The 19,161-nt window shown below is 51.2% G+C and overlaps 2 protein-coding genes and 1 long non-coding RNA gene across 7 annotated transcripts in view; 1 reads left to right on the forward strand and 2 right to left on the reverse strand.

Moving 5' to 3' along the window:
- The window catches only part of Nos2 (nitric oxide synthase 2), a 36,036-nt gene extending 24,357 nt beyond the window's left edge, over positions 1-11,679 (forward strand). For 2 of the 5 annotated variants that reach the window (NM_012611.4, NM_001429940.1), the window contains 10 exon segments: positions 327-459; positions 1,495-1,573; positions 2,195-2,376; positions 3,342-3,505; positions 5,084-5,291; positions 6,096-6,183; positions 6,556-6,677; positions 7,973-8,121; positions 8,924-9,118; positions 11,099-11,679. In NM_012611.4, the coding sequence (NP_036743.4) occupies positions 327-459; positions 1,495-1,573; positions 2,195-2,376; positions 3,342-3,505; positions 5,084-5,291; positions 6,096-6,183; positions 6,556-6,677; positions 7,973-8,121; positions 8,924-9,118; positions 11,099-11,197 (1,419 nt within the window). In that variant the 3' untranslated portion in view covers positions 11,198-11,679. 5 annotated transcript variants of the gene reach the window in all.
- LOC106736471 (antisense transcript of iNOS gene) lies at positions 11,099-11,670 on the reverse strand. The gene has a single exon (NR_133655.1). It is a non-coding gene; the product is annotated as an antisense transcript of iNOS gene (long non-coding RNA).
- A 2,736-nt stretch (positions 11,680-14,415) lies between the features above and the next one.
- Lgals5 (galectin 5) lies at positions 14,416-17,582 on the reverse strand. The gene is made up of 4 exons (NM_012976.2): positions 17,510-17,582; positions 17,262-17,350; positions 16,952-17,114; positions 14,416-14,960 (listed from the first exon to the last, which is right to left on the reverse strand). Exons 1-4 carry the CDS (start codon positions 17,546-17,548, stop codon positions 14,814-14,816), a joined length of 438 nt encoding a protein of 145 aa, NP_037108.1. The 5' UTR covers positions 17,549-17,582; the 3' UTR covers positions 14,416-14,813.
- Positions 17,583-19,161: the final 1,579 nt, after the last annotated feature.

Consider the following 19,161-nt stretch of genomic DNA (forward strand, 5'->3'; position numbering starts at 1 on the left):
GGAGTTTTAACACTGAAGTGAGTGGACAGCAATGGGAAGCCCAGCAGACCTGGTTCCAAGACTCAGGCCTCCTCCATGAGCTTTTCTATGAGGATAGGGAAGCCCCAGACCTCCCTCACTCAGTGAGAAGGGATAACCATATGATGACAACTTTACTATCCATTACAGTATCCATAACCACTGTGTGCCAAGCATGAGATTCTCTGAGCTTCTCCAGCCCCTTCAGAGGACACACTGAGGTGTTCTATGACACATCCGTTCAGTATTTGACCCATGGTGAGGGGTAGTGACGGTGATGATGAATGCCATTCTTCCTAACTTTCCAGGCAGCCTGTGAGACGTTCGATGTTCGAAGCAAACATTGCATTCAGATCCCGAAACGCTACACTTCCAACGCAACATGGGAGCCAGAGCAGTACAAGCTCACCCAGAGCCCAGAGTCTCTAGACCTCAACAAAGGTACCAGCCCCTCCCACCCTACAGCTCTTTCCTGCGGGAGTTGGGGCTATTTGAGCTCTGAACCAATAGTCAAAGAATCCACCATGCCCTTCTGAATAAAGGCAGTCCCCTGCAACTCCCAGGCATCTGTCTCCCTGGCTACAGAGCCTAGGCTCTGTGGGAGAGCCGGTCAGGAGCCCTGGGAGAGTAGTATTGAGCACGGGAAACCAGCATCAGTGGGTGGGTGGTGGAGACAACTCTGATAGGCACTGTGCCAGCCTCTTGACCACATGAACTGGCCTGTGACACTTGTCCTGGCACTTGACCTGTGACAAATCCAGAGAACTTAACGTTCACAGAAACAAAGCAAGTGTGACAGCATGGGTGGGGGGTTGGATTAAGTCTTCCAAAGGGAGCAACAAGCCATGAAGGAGGCTTCTGAGGTGATTCAGGGCGACAGTGAGTGGCTCAGCTCTGCCCACCCTGGGAGACATACTCAGTTTCCTGAGGCCAGACATCATAAATGTGTCTATGTTTTAGGATATGCCCAGCTTTATCCCTGTTCTCCTGTAAACCACACAGCTGTCCTGAGTCTTCTGTATTTTAATATCTAAGTTGAATCTCCCGGCACTTCCCAGCCACGAAGGCGCTGTTCATCGAGGGCCCTTTTGACTATCTAGTTTTAGTTACTGGTTTTTTGTTTGTTTTGTTTTGTTCTCTTCTTTTTTGTGTATATCTGGAGGCAGGCAGCTGAGACAGGGTCTCATGTAGCCCAGGCTGGACTCAAACTTGCTATGTGGCCAAGAATGGCTTTGAACTCCTGATCTTCCTGCTTCCACCTCCAAAGTGCTGGGATTACAGACCCAAGTCACCACCTCTTGCCAGGCCCAGGGTCTTTACTTGGGATCTAAAAATAATGGGGAAAGGAAACAAATCTAGCAGGCCCTGTCTCAGGACACCAAGGGCAAAGGTAGCATGCAGGGATGCTCAGCCCAGCATATGGGGTTTCCCCCAGCACAGCATAGGGGCTCTGACCATCTCTGTCTGTCTCCTCAGCTCTCAGCAGCATCCACGCCAAGAACGTGTTCACCATGAGGCTGAAATCCCTCCAGAATCTGCAGAGTGAGAAGTCCAGGTAAGGATGGGCTGGTACACAGGATTGCTCTGGAATGCACAAAGAACCAGAGACAGTCAGTCTGTAGGCGGGGAGGGAGACAGGCCCCCCAAGGGGATCACTGTGGGGACCACCTTCTCTGCTAGTCTGTGCCTTTGTCTGGTTTGGAAGCTGGATGTCTGCCTCACTGGCCCTTCCTCCTCTCTGAACTCTCAGACCAGGGGACACGCAGAGCATCTGAGTCTTCAGGCCTTTTGTGGTTGTTAGGCAAGGGTGGGGATTTCCCAGCCAGGTGGAGGAGGGTTGTGAGCGATCCGATCCGTGATTTTATCTGCATGGTCCCTCCTCTCCTTTCCTCCTATCCTGGGGGAAAGTAGCCTCAGTTCCAGTGAGAACAGGATTTGTTTTGGAGATAAAGAAGGGCTACCTCTAGTGTCCACACACTCTGAACGAGATGCTCCTTGTGGCAAAAATGTGGCCAAGTGCTCCATGATACCCACACTTCTAGGGAAGGCTGTAGCCAAACTCCTCTGGGAAACTCTGGAGCACTGAGGGGCTGTCTTGTCACTAACCGGCTGGTGGCAGGAGAACACTTTTCCTGGGGAAGCCCACACTCACCCATGACTCCCTTTTCTTCTGTAGCCGCACCACCCTCCTTGTTCAACTCACCTTCGAGGGCAGCCGAGGCCCCAGCTACCTACCTGGGGAACACCTGGGGATTTTCCCAGGCAACCAGACGGCCCTGGTGCAAGGGATCTTGGAGCGAGTTGTGGATTGTTCTTCGCCAGACCAAACTGTGTGCCTGGAGGTTCTAGATGAGAGTGGTGAGTTCCTGGGCCCAGACAAAACAAACCTCTATCCCCTCACTACCATCCCTGAGGACTGGGCTCCTGACTGTCCTGAGCTACTCCCATCCCAGCTTATGGGAAAAGCTTCCTGGCCTTCAGTGGTAGTGATGCCTCCCCCTAGCCTTGGAGGAGGCATTGGAGAAGCAAAACCTGGCTCTGTCCACCACTGTCAGGGAGAAAGGGAGTCAGCCTGAAGCTTAGAGACAAAAGACCCTAGGCCTCCTTGGGGCTGTAAGAATACAGATGTGATCCAGACGAGATGCATTAATAATAAAGCCCTGTCTCTGAAGGAGGCGAGGGGAGAGGAGAGGGGTGAAAAGCAATGTGCTAACATGCACTAAATACCTGTGGACCTGGGAACGGGCACTGGGCCAGCAACTTCCCAAATGTGGCTTCTGCTCAATGCTAATGCCAGTCCAGACTGTATCATCACGTCTGATTCTCAAAGAAGCAGCTGGAGGTCACAGGATTCAGATGCTCAGCTGGGAAGTGGAAGCCAAAGTTCACACCCGGGTCACTTCCTGACTCTCCCATGCTGTCCTGAAACCAGTCACCTCAATTTACACTGATCTGTTTACCTAGAGCCTCTTGCTTCGAAACCCCAGGAGACTGTGGCCATAAACCTCTCTCTAACCAGCCCCTGGGGACTCGGTCTCCAGTGGACTTAGTCACTAAGTTTGAGATTCATCTGGGGGCGTCAGAGACTCGAGTATGGGCCACAGGAGGATGTGCTTTGTCTGTCAGGACAAAGTCAGTATGGGTGGAGGGAGTTGTTCAGCTATGCTGGCAGCCCCGTCTCATTCCGCACCAGCTCCCGATCTTCACTCTCTTTGGAACCAAGATGTCAGTCATCCCTCCCTTGCAGGTGGAGGATAGGAGTCGTCTGAGAGACCCAAGGAGGGCCTTTCCTCACCTTGACACCTTTCTTCCTTCCAATTCAGGCAGCTACTGGGTCAAAGACAAGAGGCTTCCCCCCTGCTCACTCAGGCAAGCCCTCACCTACTTCCTGGACATCACTACCCCTCCCACCCAGCTGCAGCTCCACAAGCTGGCCCGCTTTGCCACGGAAGAGACGCACAGGCAGAGGTTGGAGGCCTTGTGTCAGGTAAGGGTCTGGCTGGTGGATGACACACGGACATTTCATAGAGTGGAAGGAACCCAGAGCTGAGTTCAACCTTTGAGACCATCCTCCTGAGTCCCTAGGTGTGCCTTGTCTGTGTCTGGTGACAGCCAGGCCTTGTCTGCTGCCTCATCTCTTGTACACAGTAGTACTGGGTGAATGAGTCTCTCTGGAGTCAGCATGACGTAACCTGTGTTTGTTACATGTCCCGATTCTGTGACTTAAGGCAAGACAGAAGAAACTTAAGGAAAGGAGGGTTCATTTTGGTTCATGAGAGTCCAGTCCATCATGGTGGGGTGTCAGGATGGCAGGAGTGTGAGTGGCAGGTCACATTGCTTCTGGAATGAGGAGGCAAGAAAGGTGGATGCTAATGTCCCCCTCACTTCCCCTTGTCATTTAGTCTAAAGTCCCACCCATAGGAATTCAGGGTGGGTCTTTCCCAGTTAAACCTTTAGAAACACCTTCACTGAGGTGCGTTTCCATGGTGATCCTAAATCCAGTCAAGTTCACAGGGAAGAGTAGCCATCAGTAGCCAAAGTACACTTCCTTGGAATCTGACTAGAGGGGCCAGCCTCTATGGACGGCCTTTGTCTTCCCAAGTGTGGAAAAACTTGATGGTTGGTAAATGGGTGTGCAGGCAGGTGGGGAGTTGAGGTAGTGAGTTGCTGGGGTGATGCATTAAGTCCTTTGCAACTTCCAAGTCCGTGTCTTGGTAAGAGGTTCTGGATACCAAGTCACCGGACACAATGTCACTGTCTCCACAATCCTGTGTGAATGGCTGCATCTGCCTCACTCCACAAGGACTAGGGTTAAGTGAGGAGGGACACCTGGCTGTGATCTCAACCCAGATCCAACTGGTTCCAAGTCACAGTTTAATAGAGAATTTAGCCCAGCTGGATAGGGTGGCCATGCCTGTGATCCCAGCACACAGGAGACTGAAGGCAGGAGGATAGTGAGTTAGAGACCAGTCTGGGCCAGCAATGAGTTCAAGGCCAACCTGAGATATGCAGGAAGACCGTGGCTATACATCCTACGTCCAGAGAAAGAGGGTATGGAGCCCTGCCTGTGAGCTGCTGGTGTTGGGGATGTTTCTGTGTTTTGACTTTTGTCTCTGTTTTATGGGTATTTAAGGTTTCCCTCAGACATCCACACATGCCAGGCAAGTGCTCTACCACTGAGACAAACTCTTGTCTCTTCTCTTACTTTTTATTCAGATTCTTGGTCCCACCAAGTTAGCTAAGCTTGTTCTCCATTCCATCTGTAGCCCCTGCTGGCCTTAAACTAGGAATCCTCCTGTCTCAGCCTTTCAACTGTTGGGGCTGCAATCCTGCCCCACTGTCATCTTAATCCCACCCATAGTAGAGTTCTAGGCACAAATGAGAAATTCCACTAGCTGCCCCAGATCCAGGCTTCCCACCCAATGTAGTGCCCTCAGCACCCTGGACAGCGCCCAATGGCCACATTTGTTGAAGGAATGGATGGATGGATATTGGCTGGGGTGGAGGGGTCCTTCTCCCACACATGGCAGGTCTCCCAATCCCTCACACTGCCCTTGCCTTTCAGCCCTCAGAGTACAACGATTGGAAGTTCAGCAACAACCCCACGTTCCTGGAGGTGCTGGAAGAGTTCCCATCATTGCGTGTGCCTGCTGCCTTCCTGCTGTCGCAGCTCCCCATTCTGAAGCCCCGCTACTACTCCATCAGCTCCTCCCAGGACCACACCCCCTCGGAGGTCCACCTCACTGTGGCTGTGGTCACCTATCGCACCCGAGGTGAGACAGGCAGACTCCGGTGTTCTAACTGCTGTAGCTGAGCTCTGTTTGAGGTGGAAGGGCTGGGAAGCCTCCACATCTCCAAGATCTCTCTCCTTTATAAATACTGGACAGAGCCTATGTCTGTCCATCCTCACTGGCCATACCTCACCACTGAATGGGAGAGGGGATGTGGGTGAGCCCTGAGAAGGCTGGTTCATGCAGAATAAAACCAAAGAACTATTCCAGTTGCTAAAGGCCTCCGTACAAGTCAGGCCATGGGGAAGTGAATGTGACCCAGAGGAAACTGGTGTACCCACAAGCCCAGGAAAGGCTTCTGGGGAAGACTGGGATGGCAGAGCAGATAGGGGGCGGGGAAGACCACCCTTCACCTAGAGTCCTTGTTGAATGGTCTCTTTCATGAGGACACTCAGCAATGGTTGGCCCTGGGAGATCATTTCATACTGCTGTGGGCTGCTGTGGGCAGAGCCTTAGTTTGGAGAGGGGATGCTGGGAGGGTCCCTAGACAAACACTTGGGAGATGCTCTAGCTTAAGATTGGGGAGCCTGAGCAGGAACTGAGTCCACCATGACTTAAGTCACCTGCTCCATTATGTCTCTGTGACTCAGTTTCTACAATGGTAAAGGGGCAATTGCTCACCAGGTCCCCTACTGCCTTCCCTGACCATGTAGACAGTTGGGAGAGAAGGTAACTCCTCATTCAGGAACCAACCACCCAACAGGGCTTGGCACTGTAGGGAGAACACCCAGCTGGGTTGCATGAAGGCCACAGGGCTTGTTAGTCAGGCCTGTGTTATCCTTGCAGATGGTCAGGGTCCCCTGCACCATGGCGTCTGCAGCACTTGGATCAATAACCTGAAGCCCGAAGACCCAGTGCCCTGCTTTGTGCGGAGGTAAGCGCCCACCCGGAGCCCTTCAGTGCCCCTGCACCCAGGATCCTGCAGTGCAAGTGAAGGGTCTAAGACTGAGTCTTCCCTTGGCCTGTGAAGGTTTGGGGTAATTCCTTGTCCCCCCATTTTGCCATCTGGCTGTAAGGTGTAGTGGAGTCCATGGCAAGGGTACAGTGATGCTGTGGTGGGATCCAGAGACCGGCTTGGTGTGGAGAGATGCTATGCCAGGGACAGGAAGATAAAGCTGTACACAGGCCTTGGGAATCAGCGTTTCCCTCCACCACCACCCCACAGGAACCCAGGTCCCCAGTCCTATCCTGCATGTGCTTCTGGCTTGATATCTAAAGACCAGGGTCTTCTTTTGTCTCCCTGCAGTGTCAGTGGCTTCCAGCTCCCTGAGGACCCCTCCCAGCCCTGCATCCTCATTGGGCCCGGTACAGGCATTGCCCCCTTCCGAAGTTTCTGGCAGCAGCGGCTCCATGACTCTCAGCACAGAGGTACAGCTCTCAATAGGAAGGGGGTGTGCCCGTCACCTCAATCGATCTGATTATTACTTGGGCACATCAGATTATTATGCCATATCCCATAATTAGGTACACAGATTTGGAGCGTTTGTGCCCATCTCCATGTCTCCTTGTTAATTTTTAATGAATCTAGAGAGCCATGTGTGTCCTGGTGCACGTGTGGAGGTCACAGGCCAACTTGCTTCTCTTTTTCCAGGAATCACATTCAGCTTGTCAGGCATGACCGCAAGCACCTCTCCCTGCTGAGCCCGTTTTGCTGTTGGTGTCGTCCATTAAATAACCGAGTAATAAGCCCATGTAGAGGTTCCCAGAATTAAGGGGGATGAGAGTAACAGATTTTAGATGAAGACATTTTCTTTTCCTTTGAGAAATAGCTGGGAAGGATGGACAGCTCTGTCTGGAATCCTCCGGATGAAGCTTTTCTGGAAGGAACTTAGCAATGTTTGACCTTCAAGACCCTGAACGTGAAGTCCAGCACAGCCAATAGCATCAGGACGTTGTTGTGATTTCCTGGATGCCTGAGGCCTCGGCACCTGCATTTAGTGTAGCAGCTGTGTCAGGGGAGATGATTTTCACAAAAGAAGGCCACACGTGTCTGATATTTCACTAAAAGAATGTCCTTAGCATGTTACACACACACACACACACACACACACACACACACACACACACACACACATACCTATATGTATTTGGGACAAGGCCTTGCTCTTGTAGCCCTGGCTGGACTGAAAGCTCCCCATATAGACAAGGCTGGCCTCTAATTTGCAGCAATCAATCCTCCTGCCTCTGCTTCCCACGAACTGTCTATAATGCTATTTTACAATGAAGAAGTAAAATTAAAATGCTATATGCTAAATAAAAGAAAGGGTAATGTGTGGGCATAATCAGAACTGTTACTGAACCTTTTTCCCCCCCGAACCGTGTTTTTTTGTTTTATATATTCTTTTTTAAGATTTATTTTATGTATATGAGCACACTAGCTGTCTCCAGTCACACCAGCAGAGGGCATCAGATCCCATTACAGATGATTGTGAGCCACCATGTGGTTGCTGAGAATTGAACTCAGTGCTCTTAACTACTGGAAGAACAGTCAGTGCTCTTAACTACTGAGTCATCTCCCAGCCCCTGAACTGTGTTTTTTAAGAGTGCCTCCATTAGGTTTAAAATGGGGACAATGCCAGAACAGAACCTACTCATTGGGTACCTGGTGGTCACGGGGTGCCCTCTAGTGGCCATTTGGTAACTGCAACCTTCTGGTTTTCAAGGGCTCAAAGGAGGCCGCATGACCTTGGTGTTTGGGTGCAGGCACCCAGAGGAGGACCACCTCTATCAGGAAGAAATGCAGGAGATGGTCCGCAAGGGAGTGTTGTTCCAGGTGCACACAGGCTACTCCCGGCTGCCCGGAAAACCCAAGGTGAGAGCAAGCTGGCAGAGTGTGCCTGATGGCTACTGCCCAGGCCTATATGGCCCTTCCTCTTCAAGCCTTCCCCTCTGTTCCACAGTGAAGACAGATGCACAGCGTCAGGGAGATAGGAAGAGCACTAAGATAATATACAAAACTCACTGTAGTTTAATCTTCACAGCGCAGCCACCTGCAGGCGCCCAGCAGCTCTGGGATGCAGGGCTGTGCTAGGAGGTGTGATGTAGGCTGGCTTTAGCTCACTCAGCAAGACTGGAAGGTGGTACTGATCCCACCAGGGCCCTCCTGTGGGCATGCTCCTCCAGGGGCATGAACAATGCATTCAGACTCTCCATTCAGAACTGTGTGAACATTCCCCGAAGACCCCTTTGCGCCCTATGACTGGACCACTGGTCACCTTATGTATAAACAAAAACTGAAAAACAAAAACAAACAAAAAATCCAGACTCCCAACCGACTGCAGGACCTTCTTTATAAGGGGGGGAAGGTTGGAGCCTATATCCAAGCCACAAACCAGACCTGGGACTGATCCACACTGGGAAGCCTCCTCTCTCAGGGATGTAGGTGGGCAGACCTCAGAGCTCTGGGCAGAGCTGTAAGTTTGATGTCTCTGAAGTGCGGTGAACTCAGGGAAGTTCTGTGGGCCCCATTGGTCAGGAGGACAGGATGCTTGTGTATCCTGAGCTGAGTTCCTAACGGAACCCCTCAATGGTCCTCTTCCCTCCCCATGGCCAGTGTGCCCGACCACAGTGACATCAGCATCCAGGGCTGGTCTCACCATGTCCTCTGCTTACAGGTCTACGTTCAAGACATCCTGCAGAAAGAGCTGGCCGACGAGGTGTTCAGCGTGCTCCACGGGGAGCAGGGCCACCTCTATGTTTGTGGCGATGTGCGCATGGCTCGGGATGTGGCTACCACTTTGAAGAAGCTGGTGGCCGCCAAGCTGAACTTGAGTGAGGAGCAGGTTGAGGATTACTTCTTCCAGCTCAAGGTATGGGAACTGGGGTGGGACCCTCGAGAGGGGAGTAGGCCAAGGTCACATGCCGTTGGAACCAGGAGCAGAGCAGCAGAACCGGGGGAGGGGTGTCCTGAGACCCTCTGCAACACTGCGGAAACGGGGCTAGCTGGCCTCTGGGGTCTAGACTTTGCCTCCCACAGTGGTTGCCAGCTAGCTGAGAAGTCAGGCCAGTGTGCTCCACTTCCCTATCTGTGGAACGAAAGTCGCAGTGTCTGCCCCTCACACTCCTGCACAAACGCCCAGAGATAGAGCAGGCTGCAGAGGCCTGTCCCCACGGGGAACACGGTTATTTATAATTGACTGCTGGCTGGGTGCCTTCAGTTCTCCCAGGAAGGACTCTAGGTAGCAGGACCTGCCTTGTGTCAGGTGCTCACCAATGATTGACCTGTGACCTCTCCTTCTGCCCTTCTGAGGGCTGTATGAGGGATGGGTGACTGTTAGTTCATTGTTGCAGATGGATGGGGCCCTGGTGCCCCAACAGTGGATGTGAGAGACCAGGCACATGGCCTCTCTCTCCTTCTCCCTCTCTCTGTCTCTCTGGTTCCTAAACCTGCCTTTATGGCTTGCAGTTATGCTCCACATTTATATCAGGCGCCTACTATGTGTTAGAGGTAAGAAGCAGTTAACACAACGGGTGGGCAGTGTGTCAGTATCACGATAGATTCCCGAGCACACCTGCAATGTCAGCACCGGTAAGGTTGAGGCCCAAGGGTTCTGAGTTGGAGGTTGTCTCTTGGTTTCATACTCGGTGCAAAGCTGGCCTGGGTTCCATGAGATCCTGTCTCAAAAGTACAAAAGCAAAAGGCCTACCTAAGCGGAGCTTACATTCTGGCAGAGTTGATTAAAATCAAGCACATGGGATGTGTGCTGCTTTGGTTAAGAATTACGTAGAGCAGCAGCTCAGAGCTGGGGTTGTTCGTGGTTTAATAAAGACATTTGGGGAAGGGGTCACTGGGCTGTGACATTTGAGAAAATAGCTGAAGGTAAGGAAGAAGCCTTGTGCACACTGGAGACAGAGGTCCGGACTATCCTGCAGGGCAGCAGCATGTACAAAGGTCCTGGGGTGCAGACTATTGAGACACCTGTGGTGCAAGGGCATCGTGGGTGCTTCCCAAAATATGTTCAGTCCTTGCCAGGTGTGATCATGGGTGTTTGACATCATTACCAAAGGGCTGTTAGGAGAAGGTGGGGCAGAGGCAGTGCACACCTGTCAGTCCTAAGGCTGTGGGGAACCTGAGGCAGGAGAGTAGCAAGTTCAAGTCAGTATGGACTACCTAGGGCTGCAGAAATGCAGAAATGCATACCTGTAACTTCAGCTCCAGGGGGTCTGATACCCCAGGGTACAGCACTCATGTATGCGTGTAAACACACATGCACATGCACTCGCACACACACATGAAACTAGCATTCAGGAGGCAGTGGCAGGAAATAAACCCCTTTATTTTTTATTTATTTTAAGAGAGAATAAGTGCCAGGGGTATAGCTCAGGCCTTGTCAGATTTTATTTCTAGTACCAAGGGGGGAAAGATTCCAAGGCCAGGTCATTTGATACACATGTCGGCTCCACAAATAGCAACAGGTGTCTTTACTGTAAGATTTCTCTCGGAGCCCTCAGCCCGCTGCTGTGTGCTCTGATTTCAAGACCTGGAGAGAGGGTGGCATGCAGAGCCCGCCCTGCACATGCTGATGTCAAAGCTCACATTGGATGTGGGATGAGCTCTAGGCAGGCAGTGGGACCACCGTCCATCCATGAAGAGGCTAAGGTGGGCCACACACAGGGGATTGGAGAAACCAAACCCGGGCATAGTGGCAGCAATCCAGACACAAGGCTAGGGAGCGCCTGTGTCACCAGGAAGCTGTTGCAGCCCCAGGGTTTTGTCCCAGCCTAGACATGATAACTGGGAGGTGGCTGGGCCAGCAGGGTGACACTGTGAACTCTGTTTCCCCTCATAGAGCCAGAAACGTTATCATGAGGATATCTTCGGTGCGGTCTTTTCCTATGGAGCAAAAAAGGGCAACACCTTGGAGGAGCCCAAAGGCACAAGACTCTGACACCCAGAAGAGTTACAGCATCTGGCCCTAAATAAAATGACAGTGAGGGGTTTGGAGAGACAGAAGTGCGATCCCCCCCAAACCCCTCACATCATCTCCCCTCCTCTACCCTACCAAGTAGTATTGTACTATTGTGGACTACTGAATCTCTCTCCTCTCCCCCGTCCCCTATTCTCCCTTCCCTCCCGTTTTCTCTGCCCCTCCCCCACATTCTCTTTCCTTTGCCTCATACTTCCTCAGAGCTGAGAGCAGAGGAAAATGAACCACCCGACTGAAGCACTTTGGGTGACCACCAGGAGGCGCCATCCCGCTGCTCTAATATTTAGCTGCATTGTGTACAGATATTTATACTTTGTATTTAAGAAAACATACCTTCGTCCACTCCCAACGACCGCTTGGCCCTTCCGTGTATAATTCCTTGATGAAGATATTTATATAAAATGCATTTTATTTTAATAAAATGAGTGTTTGATCAAGTTTTGCAGCGAAAGCATTCTCGAGTCCTCTATGGGCTGGGGTTGGTGGGTGCCACAGTCTGGACAGCGATGCTCCCACGAGGGAGCATGCTCACCAGGTCCCCAGGGGACAGCAGATGAGGTTTGCGTTTGTCTGAAGCCATGTAGTCATGCAAAGTGGCCCAGATCAGAAGCCGGAGCTGGTGCTTCACACTCAAGGCACCTTCTGCAGGGTGTGGTCATACCTGGGCTTCTTCGTGAGAGCCACGGTTGCCTGAAGACCTCGCCCCTCACCCTAGCTTATGAAGTGATGTGCTTGGGCGCTGAGGATGCAGCTCAGTTGGCAAAGTGTTTGCCTAGCATACGCAAAGCCCTGATTTGGATCCCACGCACTGAGTAACCATAGGCAACAGTGGCACTCGCTTGGAGTGGCCAGCACTTAGGAGGTGGAGGCAGGAGGATTTAAAGTCTAAGATCATAGACCTCAAATACAGCTACATAATGACTTTGAGACCATCTGAAAAAGAGAGAAAGTGTTGGCTGTGTCCCGTGACCTGTTTGATGAGAGTTTAGCCAGTCATGATCTGGTATCTTGGTAGGACAGGTTTAGTTCTCTGCAGGTGACACCTTGCTGTGGTGGGCACCACCATCCTCACCTGCTGTGGAGGCCATGAGCTCCTGTTTGCACCAGCCAGCACAGCTCCGTACCAGACAGCCCCATCGCTGGTCTCTGCCCTGCGCCAGCATAAGCTAGTTCTCTCTTCCCAGCTGCAACAGATGGGGCAGAAGAGGCAGGACCAAGGGGCCTAACAGCCTCTCATTGCCCACGGAAACCCCCTGCCCCTGGCAGTAATGCATCAACAGTGTGACCTGTCCAGTCACTTGGGTCAGGGTTTCCCATGTGCTTAGGTACCCAGAGTCACCTGGGCAATCTTATTAAAATGTAGACTGGAGCCGGGGTGGGGGATGGCTCAGTTGGTGAAGTATCTGTTATGTGTTTGGGTTCCCAGCACCCACACTAACAAAGCTAGTTGTGGGGTGTGTGTGTGTGTGTGTGTGTGTGTGTGTGTGTGTGTGTGTGATCCCAGGGCTGGGAAGGTAAAGACAGGCAGACCCCTGGAGCTCACTGGCCACAAGCCAAGTCAATCAGTGAGAGCTGGGTTCAATGAGAGTCCCTGTCTCAAAAGATAAGGTTGACAGAGATAATGGAAGACCCTCATCAGGGGTTGGGGGGATGGGATAGCGGGGTTTCTAGAGGGGAATCTGGGAAAGAAGATAACATTTGAAATGTAAATTAAAAAAATAAGACAAAAACCAAACAAACAAAAAAGGAAGACACTCAGGCTGGGTGGTGGTGACACACACCATTAACCCCAGCATTCTGGAGGCAGAAACAGGCAGATCTCAGAGTTTGTGGCCAGCTTGATCTACAGTGTGAGTTCCAGGGCAGCGGGGGCTACAGAGAGAAACCCTGTCTCGAAAAAAATAAAGATTCTTCTTCTCCATCTCTGTGCCCTTTCTCCCCCCAACCCCACCATGGCAACTCCCCTGGCCTCAATCTTTGAGGCCAGTGAACTTGCCTGAGAGCAGCTTCCCAATAAACCTGCTTTAATAAAATCTAAGAGAGAGAGAGAGAGAGAGAGAGAGAGAGAGAGAGAGAATTGGCCTATGACTACACAACTTCACACACATAAACCCATATATACACACCACACACACATACAAACTACACACATACATACTACACACATAATTCCACATACACATACATACCACACATACGAAGACACCACACCCTCAAATACATACACTATACATATACTCATATATACATATCATACATTCATACATACCACATACACATACATACCACACACACAAACACCACATACATATATATACATACCCACATACATACATATCATGTATACATACATACATATCACACACACCATACATAAACATACCACACAAATATCTCTCCTTCATTCACACACACACACACACACACACACACCATACATAAACACACCACACAAACATCTCTCTCTCTCTCTCTCTCTCGCTCTCTCTCGCTCTCTCTCTCTTTTACACACACACACACACACACACACACACACACACACACACACACACACCACAGACATACACAGACCCTGGCTTAGTAGGTCTGGAAGGACCCACTGCTGCTTTTTCTTTCACTTGTGTTTTGTGTTTTGTGAGACAAGGTCACACTGTGTAACCCAGGCTGGTCTTGAACTTGCCATGCTCCTGCCTCAGCCTGCCAGGTGAACGACTGCATTTCTGACAAGCTCCCAGGTGTTGCTGATAATCTGAGGCCCCCACCCTGGTTCCTGAGGGATGGGAACCTCAATGAGTAACAGCATTCAGGGGTTCCTCATATGTTAGGTCTTCACCCCAATCTCCTCTGCTGGGGAGCCCACAGTAGGCCAGCTCCTCCTGACCCCATTACCTCACCTCCCTCCCAGCACAAGTTGCCAAGGCTCCCACCACCTCTGCCCAGCACCATCTCCACCTCAGGAGCATGGGTTGGTCCCTGGTTTACACCGAGGCTGGCATTCTTGTCAGAGACCCTGGGCCCCAGCCTACACCCAGTTATAACAGCACCTTGTGGAGTTTGGGAGGAGGGACCCCTGTAAGGAGGTGTGGGCAGACTTGTCTCCGCCCATTCCCTTTGGTAGGTTCCAGCAATTCTCCAGACCCATTCAGTAACCCAGCCATCTCATGTGTGTGTAGACAAGCGTTGATATTCTTTATTTTATGGGCATTGGGAAAGATTGGGGAAAAGTTAATGTGGACATTCTGGGTCAGTTGGAGGCCAGTGGGATGACATCAAGGTGGCCCTCCTGGAGGGGTGAAGGGAAAGGGTCAGAGAAAGGGGCAAACCCAGGGAGGTCACTTCCCTCAGAAGATGACTAGCTTGGGAGCAATGGCTGACACTGTGGGCTCACAGCCATGTGTCCCACAGCCCAGGACTCCCCCTTTGTGGAGGGTGTGAATTGGGAATGTCACCTTCCTGGAACTCCTGCCAATGAGGCTCTCTTTGATGACAGGATTTGGGGAGGCAGGGCTGAGACAGGGAAGAGGTGACAAGACTCAGGTAGGGTTCCTCAGCCTTCATCCCTAGGCCAGAGACCTTCCTAGGTCTCCACGTGTGTTAGCTGGATATCACCAGCCACCTCTAGAGTGTTGATATCCGGCAAGTTCATCAGGCGGTGGCTGTATTCACAAATATGCTGACCGTCCACGGCCACCTTGAAGCAGTGACCTTCACATAAGATCCACACCTGGCAGAGACACCACAACAGGGCATTTGAGAATCCAGGCTGTGCCTTCTTCCCCGGGCTCTTCCCTTAGAAGCAAGTCCCAAACCTGGCCTTTAGACAGCCTGAATGCTCTGCCGTTTACTAGACAACAGCCTTCTCTTTGCCTAGTACATTCACACACGCTGTTCCCCACCCTGCAGACAGAGAAAAGTGCTGGCACCCCCTCCAACAAACTTCCATGCCCTTCACACCTCCTGACTCCCACCCATTCGCCCAACCATCTACTCAGACGGTGTCCCCACCCCCATCTCACTCTCTAGATGAACCCTAAGCCATTAGTGACAAGACTTGGCTCAGGCTGTCTGTGTCTCCAGTGTTCCCTGCCTGGTCTCCACCAAGCCATTTTCAATGAAACAACTGACACAAATGTTAAAGCTTGGGGTTGGGGATTTAGCTCAGTGGTAGAGCACTTGCCTAGCAAGCACAAGGCCCTGGGTTCGGTCCCCAGCTCCGGAAAAAAAAAAGAAAACAAAACAAAACAAAACAAAAAAACCAAAAAAAAAAAATGTTAAAGCTTCCTGACCCAGGGACACCGCTAACACTCATAACGCACTGTCTGAGCACCAGGCTAAGACATCACGCTATATGCGGTCACCGCCCAGAGTGTGCTGCAGACCCCATCACGTTCCCCTCCCGCTCTATGAGACTCAGTTTTATTAGCTCTGTGTTCTCATGAAACTAAAATCCAAGCTCGGGAGGCTGGAGAGGAGGCTCAACAGCTAAGAGCACCGTCTGCTCTCGCAGAGGGTTCATTTCCCACCACCCACATGGCAGCACACAACTATCTGTGACTCTAGTTTCAAGGGATCTGATGCCTTCTTCTGACCTCTGAGGGCCTCAGGCATGCGTGAGCATGGTATGCATCCCTGCTAAAAAACACTCGTACATTAAAAAAAAAAAAAACCGAGCCAGGCAAGCTGCACGTCTGTTATTCATTCCAGCACTTGAAAGGCAGGAGGATTAGGAGTTCAAGGCCAGCTTTGAACATATAGCAAGTGTGAGGCAAGCCTGGGCTACATGTCTCGACAACAACAGTAACAAAATGCAAGCTCGTTTTATGACATTGCTCTGTGCTCTAAGTCTTGTGGCAGAGAATGCTGCCATTACATTTCCGGGGGCAGGGTCTCAGCATTGATTTTTCTTATTAAGCTCACTGGGTAATCTGTTGTCAGAACCAGGGTGGATAAGGTCTGCTCAGGGTCTCAGGCTTCCAAGCCTCAGTTCTACACCAGCTCTTCCTCCTCGGTGACACATGACAGCATAAGCAAGCGAGTGAATGGCAGTTCACCCTCGGCTTTGATCGGCAGACACTGGGTGTGCGACCTCCTGCAGGTGAACCGTCCTTGTGAGCTTATCTGCCCCTCTATAGAATGCAAGAACAGCCAAGCCCCACAGTGCAGGGCTGTACGCTGCCCTCTTCAGGAAGCCAAGGCAGCATCAGAAGCTCAAGGTCAGCCTGGGCAACAGAGTGGGTTCAAGACTAACCTAATTAAGACCCTGTCTCAAAATAGAAGGAAAGAAAGAAAAGGAAGGAAGAAATAAAAAGAAGCTTAGGCAGGGTTAGGAAGTGGGCATGGTGGCTGAGGCCTGTACTCTCAACAAGATCACCTGAGCTCCAGGCCAGACATCCTACAGAGTGAGCTGTAGGTAAGCCTGGGCTAAAGTGAGTCCCTGCCTAAAACAAACAAATGAATGAACGAGGGCTGGAGATGTAGCTCAGTGCTACTGTGCTCACCTAGCATAAGGCTGTCTGCCCATCCATCCCCAGAACAGGGGGAAGTGGGCACAGCAGATACAAACCCTTCCTTTGCCCTTACCTTTGAGGACTCATGAAATAATACCAATCTGTACAACACCCTCTCTCCTTTGGGGTGCAGCCCTCATAACCCCAGGAATCTGCCTGTAGCCCATCACAGACCCCTGCAGCTTCCTCATGCACCCCAGCATCTTACTGAGAATCTCTGGCCACGACTGAAGGGCATACTCCCAGGCAGGCTTCGCTCTTCGGGCCCCCAGGAGTTGTTGATCTGAGTGTTTCGGACCACAGCATTCTCATCAAAACGGGGGTTCAGGTGGAAAGCAATGTCACCCCCACAGCGAAGGTTGATCTGGAACCTGGAATGGACAGTTCACTGGGACACTGTTTGGCTACTGAGCTCTGGGCTTGGCCCCTACCCATCACCCCAGGTGGCTCAGAGCCACAGGCTGGCCAGAACAACTCTGGGAGCCTCTGTTCTAGGAGCCCTGGGGGGCCCTTCTTACCTCTTAGCATCTGACAAGACCACGCCTGATATGACGATGGACTTGGATGGGTAAAGCCCATTTGGGATGCTGGTGAAGAAAGGTACAGCCTGTTGGTAGGGTGAGAAGAGAGTATCTTTAGCTGGGCTGCAGCAACAGCAGGGGACTCGGCACAAGTGTCTAAGGATGCCAAAGACCCAGAGCAACTTCCCCTAGATGTGGCAATTAGCTCTTCCTGAATCACTCCACAACTGCATCCCACAACTCACTAGGTTCGGGTATGGAGTCTGGGTGCTGAAGGAAGACATCTCTTCTGTCTTGGGAGAACCAACGCTCTCTTCCTCACTTGCTGGACAGAACTCTGCACAGGGCGGGATTCTGGTAGGAAACAGAAACCACAGCTCCCTGGCATTGGCTCAACGGGGAGGAGCCAGGAATCAGTGGCTGAAGGAAGTGTCTAGAGAAAAAATAAAGGTGATGTCAGGGTGGAGGGCTGAAGGTGGGAGGACACTGGGTGCTCCCTGCGACACCTTGCCTTCCCCTTCCTGAGCTTTGCCCAACAAACCAGTCACTCGGCCAGCAGGAGTTTCTCCACAGCCTTGGCCAGAAGTGGATGTGCTTCTAAGCCTGTGTCGTCACCCCATCCAGCAGAGCCGAGGCTTCGCTTGCCCTCTGTGTGGGCATCTGTGTTGAGGACCCTCTTCAGTCTTTTGTATGTGCAGCAAAAGTCATGCTCAGAAAATTCTAGAGGCAGCATGAGCAAGGTTACCTAACTCCTGACCGGCACTCTAAAATCCCTATGGTGATTTAGGCTTTCCAAGAAGTATTTCTCCCTTATGTGAAATCTTAACCATGTAGAACTATTTTGCAAGAAACATACCACCCCTGAGGTTGTTAGTAAGGGACATGTGAGTACCCTGGGAACTTCATTTCCATCTGCCTGGGAATTTATTGTCCTTCTTGTCTCTCCCCTATTCTCCTCCCTCATTACCCCTAGTACCCTCATTTTGGGGTAAGAAGAGGAAAAATATTTTGGACACAGAATGTCCCAAGTGACAAGGAAGGAGACCCAAGGAAATGTTTGAAGTTGTTTTCAAGCCAGGCAGAATGACACATCATGAATTTCCAGCATACCTTATCTACAACATACATACCTCTTCCCTTCCCCTTTCCTCCCTCGCCGTTTCTCCCTCTCCCTCTTCTTCTTCATGTAGGCCAGGTTGGCCTGAACCCAGTGTATAGTCAAGGATGACCTTGAACTTCTGATCCTCCTGCCTCTACCTCTAAAGTGCTTGAATTATAGCTTTGACTCACCTGTACCTGATGGTGCTGAGGTTCGGACCTAAGACTTCCTAGGAGTTAGACAAGCACTCCACCAACCCATCTACATCACCAGCCTTTCCCTGCCTAAAACCAAACACAAAACCAAAAGCCCGCTCTTGTGGTTTAGGTTATGGGGTAAGGAAAGTAATCGAAGAAGCAAAGAATTGCAGGATGGGTTTGGGGTGGGGGTGGGGAGACAGGACAATAGACTTTCCTGGGTTCCTTCAGGTCTTTGGCATTGCACCCCTGCTAACTAGGAGCAAGCTCGCTGTGAGAGGCTGTTTCTTTATTTCCAGAGAAGCATGGGCTGCAAATTTATTCCCACAGCATCAGTGCTGGGAAGTGCACCCTGCACCATGGGAGCTGATTGGGTTTGGGGACTGGTCCTTTACATGGACCAGTGTGGCTTAGCAAGAGACATTCTCTGTGAATTTGATCTCGTACCTATATTTCAACCTCTGCCTTCAACCGTGAGGTCATCAGACAGTATCTTGGTTTGTGCTTCCCGCCCTCCAGGGTAGGGAGAAAGAGACACACATTCTCAATGAACTAGTGAACCTGCAGCGTTCTGCTACAATCTCACAAAATGGCCCTCCAG

The sequence above is a fragment of the Rattus norvegicus genome, chromosome 10 (genome assembly GCF_021556685.1).
Source record: "Rattus norvegicus strain SHRSP/BbbUtx chromosome 10, alternate assembly SHRSP_T2T, whole genome shotgun sequence".
NCBI lineage: Eukaryota > Metazoa > Chordata > Mammalia > Rodentia > Muridae > Rattus > Rattus norvegicus.